Genomic DNA, 9,678 nt, shown 5'->3' with positions numbered 1-9,678 from the left:
AGACGTTCATTTCCAGCTACTTTATTAGAAAGTCAAAATGAATGAAGACTTAATGGAAAGAAGCCACGAATATATTCTATGAAATTGTTTGTTATAAACAAAAAAGAATATTTATTAAATGAAAAAAAAAACAAACAAACAACTTGCTCCTTCAAATGAATAAATATTATATAGAAAAAAACTTTTTTTTATAAAAAATTAAATTTTTACGATTGTATTTCGAGTTTTCGATCGCTCGTAGCGCAAGATGGCTATACGAAGTTGGCGTTCCAAATCAATACAAAATTACAATAGCAATATAAAGTTACAGTTTCCGGCGAATTGCATATTTCATGATGCAAGGATCATTAAAGCTTAAAAAGACCGCGTACATATGTTATCGGACACAAGTGCGGACGCAAAGGCCCTCACCTGCGTTAAGTTTTGTTCAATCTGGCAGAGTGGCGAGAATCTGGCACGGATTATGCACGCCTGGGTGCATTATTACGCGAAACGCATGCATACACAAACACAAGCGTAAACTGCATCGGCGCACCGCTGAGTATTACTGTCGTTTTGGCAGCACGTGTGATTTCCGTGATTTACTGTAGTGGACGCTTTAAAGCACCCGCGATTCAGTAAACTTTCATGGAGCTCGCGCGTGAAACACCGACGAACGGGATAACAACCAGGTTAATTTATATGCAGGGATTTTAAGGGAACTAGACGGAAAGAGCAGTTTTGTTGAAGTATACAAATTTAACTAAATATAAATCTAAATAATGTAATAAGTATAATAAATAAAAATTTTCTTGGATTATTAAAATAATTATGTAGAATACTGGCTGCTAGAATATCAAAACTTTTTGCAGCATTGTTTATTATGATTGAGAGTTTTATATATAATTACTTTGATAGTTTAACAAAATTATTTTCTGCATCTGGCAAAATTTCCGGATACTTCAACAAAATTGTTTTTTTTTTTTTGTGTATGAACAATTCGGATTTTCCGCACCGTTCGTCATTGATAATTACGATCGCTTTTAATTGATGTACATGATTTATTGTATTAATCCTTTGCAATTATATTTCTGTCTACAATTTAGATCTTTTTTGTTCAGCCCAAGTTTTTTCTGTTCTAGACTTTAAAAAAAAATCCAGCATTACTTTTCAACATCTTTATTACATTACCAAATAGTTTTTGTACTTCAAATAAACCTGTATTGAATAAAAATTGAAACTTGAGCAAAAATGAGAGTAAATTTAAAAATGACACTTTGCTTGTGTCAAAAAAGACCTAGATTGCAGACAGGATTAATGATAAACTACAATTTAATTCATACTAAAATAATTTTGTCGATGAAGAGTTCATTTATGTCATTTATGTAAAGTTAGAAGAATTGTTTCTGTGGCATTTCGTCGTAATTTTCTCGCGTCTGTTGTCGTTAGTTAAGCTGGCTAAGCAGGAGATTGTCGTTGAATGCACATCAAGGGCAAAAAGCGAGCGTCACGAGAGCGTCGACAAGACGTTTAGGCAAAGATTCTGTCCGTAATGCAGATCTAACTCGAATGTTCCACGAAGCGCGTCCACCCCCGACACCTCGTTACTGTCGTTCTAGCGACAATTCTCTCGCGACTCCACATCGTTCTTCTGTCGACTGACGCTTTGTCGGCTGTCCCGAGTCATTGCGTAACAGGCAACGAATAAATAATCGGCCGTGCCGTTTGTGCCAAGGAACGGGAAGCGTGACGATTTGTCGCGCTTCCTAAATCGTTGTTACTGCAACACGATTTAAGCTGAAGGGAAAAGCGTTCGCGTAAGTGAAGTGCAGCACGATGGACAGGTGTTAGTCTCCCTCGTCGGCGCCTAATAAATGCGCCAATAGTTACACGCGTCTATTCGACATGTAACTAGACTCTGAGGAGTGATCTATCCATGTCTTTAACGCCAGGAAGATACAATAAAATCTCGCATGTCTTCAGCAAGTCGATAAATAACTTTTATGAGAAGTACAAAGGTCAAAGATCCCATTTTTACTTATTGTAATATGGAAGTAGAAATGTAGAAGCAAAAATGCAGTAATACAGATAGTATTTTTTCATTTTTCTTAAAACAGGTTGTGTCATGCGTTTTACATTAGGGTTCGATAATTTTCGTGGAAATTGATCTCTAGAACTAAGTACTTCCGACAGCAGTGATGAAAGTAATCGAGGAATCATATTGTATAGATCCTATCACTCACAGTAAGACGTTCGCAGGTGTAAACGCGTCCGCGTGTAGGCAGATTCATGAATAAATCAGTTCGACTAGGTGCCATATATCGAGTCTGTGGACGTATCTATCTGCGGATCTCATGCGTGAGTACATTTACCATGGCTTTCACTGACATAAGTTCGTCAGTGGTATACAGATCTGAAAATAATTTTGTTGTATCAACAAAATAATTACGTAGGACTCTCAAGATGTGCAAAGCTGCAAATGTTTTGATACTCTACACTCTAAATTTCATGCAGTGAAATCTCACTCCAAGAAAGTAAAAATACAACCACCCTTCACTTTTAAAAAAAGAAGAGACTTTTTCAAGAAGTGAAATATTTTTTGTTTTCAAAGATGGTTGTATTTTCATTTTCTTCAAGTGAGATTTTATTGCAAGGCGTTTAGAGTGTAACAACTATCTTGAGAGTCCTATCTAATTATTTTGATAATCCAACAAAATTATTTTCAAATCTGCTAAATAAAAAATACTAGCTAGCTTTTAAATATACTTCAGCAAAATCATCCTTTCCTTATATTTAAAAAAAAAAATAAAAAATGCAAGCTCACGAGAACACAAGATATTTTTCCGTACTCATGTAAAAAATCGTAGTGTCGCGAAAATTCGTATTATTTCGTCTGTATTTCTGGTGAAAGAAAAAAATATAAAAAATAGACTTCGTTAAATAATTATCTTCGATTTTTCTTTTTGACAGGCTGCAGTCTTCGTGCACACGTTAATATCGAAAACCAAAATTCGCGCATGCCAAACCGAAAGATTAAATTTAAGCGCCACAAGAGATACATTTTGTCTTTCCGTTTGCGTGGAACTATGTGTGTGGTCTCGACGGAGCATGTGTCGACTGGGACGCGAGCGCAACTTTTTCTCGCGCGGGAGACATGCTATGTGCTTTTCGGCACAAAATCTAGAATTCCAGGACTGCGAGTCCTGCCAGACTAAGGGATTCCCTCTTGGGACTGACGGGATTTGTACTAGCGAGCGCAGCAAGAAATGCTCGAGATTATTGCTCAGCAAAACCTGCTAGTCCTTTCATCAATTTCTGTTCTCTTCTTTTATATTTGTGAAATATTTTTAGCAACAGAATTACAAAATGACATACGATATGATAATACGCGTATTAATTATTGCAGGATTTTTTCTATAATATTTTATTATATATATATATATATAAACAATTCATCGCTTTCCATCAAAATTATTTATCGAAATAAAACGTTCGATGCAAAATATTAGAAAAGAAAGTAAATATGATTTTTGTATTATGACGAATAAGTTTTCCTTCTATAATACATTTCTTCTTCCACATTTTAAAAAGATAGATTTCGAACTCTACTTCTGTGTAAATTACATTCATGTAATTTCTCATACAGAGCATTCTAAAAAGATATCTTTTATCTATAATGTCAGGTTATTGTTTTTTTTTAGTACGATGCACAAAAAGATATATATTAAAATAATATAAACAACTATTATTACGTGGCCAAATTAACACTACTCTTGAGTTACTCATCGTCATAAAATCTTACATGCCTACAGCATTATTTTTAATCCATGGACTTTATGTAAAGACAATTGTGCATAAATAACACTGTTCTGGCACATATACTGCAATACAGAAATATCGCGCTTGTAATTTTATTCGTGTGACATTTTCAGCATCGCACAGTATTTCGGAATAAATGCCCGCGAGCGACAATTTCCCAATGACAATCGCAAAATTCACGCGTTTTCGCGTTGTTCCAACATAAATTCTCTGCATCATCAACTTCACTCATTTTTATTTATTTCTTTCGAAGAAGAATGTATATATTTAAGTGGAATATATTATATTTAACTTAACTACAAACATTCTCCAACAAACGAAATAAAGACAATTAAATTAATTCAGTGAAATAGATAATTAATTTAGTAAAAAGAATAATTTTTTTCTCATTGTCAGTATATAATGTGGTAAATGAAAATATTATACACATGCCTCAAACAATGAATAATTTTCGAGCTATATTATGTTAAAAGTGTAAGGCCTAGTTGCACCAACGTTACTTTAATTTTAAGCGAAACTTAAAACTCTCTCTATCTCGTTTTAAAACCGAAAAAAGACAAAAACAAAGAGTTTTAAGCCTCGCTTAAAATTAAAGTAACGTTGGTGCTACCAGGTCTAAGAGACTTGTATCAAGTACCTTTGATATATCATAGCTCAAAAATTATTCATTATTTGAATCATAAGTGTATTTTATACATTTTTTTCACCATATAATAATATTGATACAATGAGACAAAAATTATTCCTTTATTTTTGTTCATTACATTACACATAAGCTAAAATATATATGAAAACCAATTCAATTCAATAAAATCTTATTTTATGTTAACTAGTGGGATACTTTGTTATATAACATTATAAAAAATTATATAAAATATATGTAAATTATTATAATTTGCGGCTTGTTTAACGAATACTTAATCATTGCTTAATGCCATGTCAGTAGCTTAAAAATTGTTAAGTATATATAATATTATAATAATAAGATAAAAATCACATATTTTGAAATTTTTGTGATAATGAGAAGTATCACTGATTGTGAGTCACAATCGCTCGCTGCAGCCTTTATCACAAATGTCAACAATTAAGATAATAGCGAATGCAACTGACACAGCATTATCACGGAAATCACTATAAATTGCAACACGATTGCGAGATAAGCCGTATGTTTTTAAAATTCACTGACATAATCTGGCGATTGTTACGTAGTACGTGTCGTTCTCAATTACGCGTATCTCTGGACAGGACGAACGCAATAGCGAAATAAAAAAAGAGAGAGATATATATGAAAATTTTAAAACTTTTCAGAATTGATAAATAATTTTATAACTTTTTCAACAATTTTTTAGATTTTTTGTACAAATTGGAACACTTTTCAGAAGTGCCGAAAAAATTTATACCTTTCCTACAAGGAAAAAAATTAATTGGGCGATTCAGTAAAACTGTAGCTTGCTACACAAGTTCAGTATCTATAACTAAAAAAATTTTATGTTTTAACAAAGAAATTATATCTGTAAGCAAATATCAGTATACTAATTCAGCAAATATTCCTTGCTGCAATGAAAATTGTTAATGTAATAAATTTTCTTCATTATCGTAGCAAAAGTATGCTTAACTATCATGTTTCTTTTGATCTATATATTGAATTGATTACAGCTGTAGATTTGTCGAATCGGTGAAGTTTTAATCTTTTCTTTCCAGAGTTCTTCATACATGTGAATCCTAAAATATTCTAAGATTTCTCATCCTATAATTTTTTATGAAATCCTGTAAAATCTGAAAAACTTTAAGGTATTTTTTTAGAAATAATGAAATGAGAAATCTTAAAATTTTTCAATTTTAATTTCAGTATTCACTTAAAAAATTCTAAGAAAAGATGTAGACTTTCTCAGTATTTCTGAAAAGTGTTGCAACTCGTATAAAAAAATTCTGAGAAAATTTTTATCAAATTATATATATGCAAAAACATTCTCCAACTGAGAAACGCAGGCTTTTACGCTCAGCGGATTCCTCGTAGCGACATCGCACGGCACGATGCCAATTCACCAGGATGCACATTCCAACCGACAATCTTTCAGACAATACACCGAAAGGTTGAAATCGTGGAGGTGCGATAAACACGCCGGAAACTTTTTTTTTCCATTTTTCTTTCCCTCTTATCTCTCGTCAGACCAATCGGAGTTCTCTCGTGCATTCCTCTCGCGGGACGCAACGGACTCCTGCTGCGTAGAAATATTTACGTGTAATGCGATTCGTGGAGTGACATAATTGAACAGCGGCGTTTCGGGTTTTGATTCTATCGCATGCAGCGTGATCGTGCGTCGATTTTGCTTGTAATTGATGGGCGGATCACAAGCGAAAATGTGGTAAAACCTGACGCACGGCGACACCGCGCGTCGACAATAACACAGAAAGAGCCGTGTGGGAAACTTGGCCTGAGACCCTTCGAGGGTGGTTCGGTCGCACGCGGTGTTCCGAGACTGCCGGCAGCCACGCGGCCGTAAAATCAATTGAATTTCGTCACTCACCGATTCATCGAGCTCCGTCTGTCTTTTTCGAGCGTCCAGCGGCTGGATACGCTCCCCTCGCTTGCCGCGGGACCAGCGAAAACACGGAACGATTCACTTGTCACTAATTAAAGATATCGCGACGGCGGCCATACTGCCTCGTGCACGAAGCGACTCACGCTTGGTCCGCGCGATGGCAGCACGTGTCGCTCAGATGATAACTAGTCTGAAAAATATTTTTATAAAATCTCGTATTTTTTAATTTGTCGTATATTATTTTAATGATGATTTATAATGTCGTATATTATTTTAATAATGATTCATAATGTCGTATATTTGTTATAAAAATGTTATGTGAAAAAGTTTTTTTAAACTTCTTTAAACTTCTTTTCCAGAAATCCTTTCTTCAGAAATTATTAGAATAAGAAAACTTAGACATTCAAAAATTCTAGCTATAATGGAACAATTTCGCTAAAATTTTACTATAATAAAATTCCAAAGTAATTTTTAACGAAATAATTGTATATTTTTTAAACACTGGATGGTTCCTGAATAAATTTTTACAATCTTTTTAAATGATCGAAAAATGCACCAATAAATGCATCACATTTACTTTCATTTTGAAGCCCAATTTTAAGAACTTGTCAATTTCTTTAAAGAGTTTATTAAAGCATGAATGAAAACCTTGCTCCTTTTATTCTATTGTGTATGGGATATTATTTAATTACGAAAAATAGAATCTACTCTATACATCTTGATGGTGTCGCGTAAACTATTCGCGGTAAATTTCAGTGTATTATTAAATAAATTTCAGCAAATTTTCAGAATTTTTAACAAATTTTTCAAATAATAATTAAATTTTCAACCTGCTTTCAATTTAATTGAAAATTACTTTCAACAAATTTTCAGAGAAATTTCAATGTATTTTCAACAAACTCTTTCTTTTTTTTTTTGAAAATTTTTTTTCCGAAATTTTCGGAAAAAGCAGAAAAATTTTAGTTTAATGAATTGCAACGACTTTCCACTACTTTTATTGAAAAAATTATTTTCTACGAAATTTTCTTTTGTAACCAAATTTCAGAGAATTTCCAGCAAGTTTTGCTGAAATATTACTTTCAATGAAATTTCTATAAAATTTTCATCAGGAAATATTTACAATTTATCATATATGAATTAAATTCTAGAAAAATTTAGGCAATATTTATAGTCCGTTCATGATTGCATAATTGGCGCAATATTAGTCAATATATCTCTAATTCATGCTAATATTTTATCAGTATCTCGCCAAAGATTGTTTTAAATAATTAAATGCTAAAATACGGGATTGACATCGATTAAATAAAGAACTAACTATGAATACTCGTCTTAGACATTTTCAGTACTTTTGAAAAATATTGCAATTAGTACCAAAAAAAAAAATCTGAGCAATTATTTTCTACAAAGTTAGAAAATTATAAAGAAAATTCTAAAAAATTACATAAAAAATTCTGAGATAGTTTTTACCATGGATACAGAATTTTTAGGAAAGATTTAAAATATACGAAAAAAAAAAGAATTTATTTTATTTTGCAAACATATGTCCGTCGTATGGATAAAGACGTGCCTCGATAGTATCGATAATCTTTATCGTCGAGTGTTGTCGCCTGCAGTGCGCAGAGTGGAGGTAACAGCTGATTCGTTCTTCCTAACCTCAATTGCGCGGTTAAGATGTCGATTATTTTCTTGTAAATTGGTGACATTCTGCAATTTTTACGTGTCAGTGAAGATTGGCGATCACGAGTACTAGCGAGTGCGATTGACTTTGATTGAACTTAGGCCAGATTGAATCGGCAACGATGAAAATCATCCAACGATGGAAGACTTCTGAGGATGTCAATCTCTTGCGTGGCACCAGTGCTTGTAAGAATCACGAAATGTAATCTATTTGAAAACACATAATCTACAATATCGTAAGACATTCGCTTGTCGTTTCATTTCAGGGACGAAGGTTAAATATTTCTGGCGCAAGGGATGGATAGAGATCCCGGTGATAATGGGATGTTCATTTTTCTTTCTAGCTGGAGCCGGTATGGGCGGCTTTACACTATATTATGGTTTAACGCATGAATTAACTCCGAAATATTACAAAACGCCGAAAAGTAAGTAAAAAAAAATTATACTTTCTTACGAACTTACTTAACTTTGCGATTGTTATGCAATCGTGAACGTCCGTCGATAAAGTAGAATCGCGCTGAAAGTGTCCTTACATAATTAATTAACACTAATTGCGTTAATATTTCAGTTTTCAGACCGGACGATCCGCAAGTTCAGAAGATCTGTTACACCTCGTCCTTTGATTAAAAAATATTATAATAATTTAATAAATTTTAGTAGCACAATACGAGTGGTACACAGTTATCATATATCCTTTCATTGTAGATTTATGTTTTGAATAAATGTGTAAAATATCATTATACTTATAAGTCAGTCCCCTTTCCTTCTACTATTCTATTTTTAAATTGACGGCTTTGTAGGATTGCGAATGAAATTTATATAATGTGAATGTATGTATTATACATATATATATATACATACATATATATATACATACATACATATATATATATATTTTTTAATTTTCCAAAGATGTTATATAATTTTTTGTAATGTTTTCTGAAATATCTATGGTCGCTCCACGAATATATTGAACATATAATAAGGTTATAGATCCTGAATAATCATAAAATTTTCTCATAACGATGTACTAAAAATGAAACAATTGACATTTGCTAGTGGTTAAAGATACAACGATCGTTTTATATTCTCAACGTCAAGGCACTATTAGACCTTTTGATCTTTAAAAATCTTAAAAACGCATATGTTATATGTGGTTACACGTAACAATCATATTCGCGAAGAATTTTTATATGATTCATCACGTGACGCAGTTATGATTATTGTAAAATGGGGTAATTTTGATTTAAAATCGAGGTAAACCTTGACAAAATTTTGATGATATTCACGCACAGAAAAAAAATCTACTATTAAAAAAATAATTAGCTTATTTTTTTTAAGTAACAGTTATTTTTAACAAAAAATACTTTCTTGATAATATTGATAATACTTTCTTGATTACAAAAATATAAATACTTAATACAAATTTTAAAAAACTCGTTATCATGTATTCAAAACAAGAATTAATTTTTTTAGTTACAAAATTCTACAAAAGGAGTTACTTTATATATAATAAATAAAATCGAATTTGTTTTATTTAATAAGTATTGAGTATTAAGCGCTTATTAGGATTCAAAATATATTTTAAATAAAGATACTTGTAATACTATAGAATAGATTTGCGAATATATAAATTTTTGAAACAGTTCAAACAAGTAAT

The 9,678-nt window shown here is 32.1% G+C and overlaps 1 protein-coding gene across 1 annotated transcript; it reads left to right on the top strand.

Annotated features, from left to right (window-relative positions):
- Window positions 1–7,915: 7,915 nt before the first annotated feature.
- On the top strand, window positions 7,916–8,755 carry LOC147906762 (uncharacterized). Its single transcript, XM_087415632.1, has 3 exons — window positions 7,916–8,204; window positions 8,285–8,443; window positions 8,587–8,755. The coding sequence occupies exons 1-3, from the start codon at window positions 8,141–8,143 to the stop codon at window positions 8,643–8,645; spliced, it is 282 nt and encodes a 93-aa protein (XP_087271758.1). The 5' UTR covers window positions 7,916–8,140; the 3' UTR covers window positions 8,646–8,755.
- The last annotated feature ends 923 nt before the right edge of the window (window positions 8,756–9,678 follow it).

The sequence above is a fragment of the Acromyrmex echinatior genome, chromosome 18 (assembly GCF_024713525.1).
Source record: "Acromyrmex echinatior isolate Ae372 chromosome 18, ASM2471352v2, whole genome shotgun sequence".
Lineage (NCBI taxonomy): Eukaryota > Metazoa > Arthropoda > Insecta > Hymenoptera > Formicidae > Acromyrmex > Acromyrmex echinatior.
This window is presented reverse-complemented; position numbering and strand designations above follow the sequence as displayed.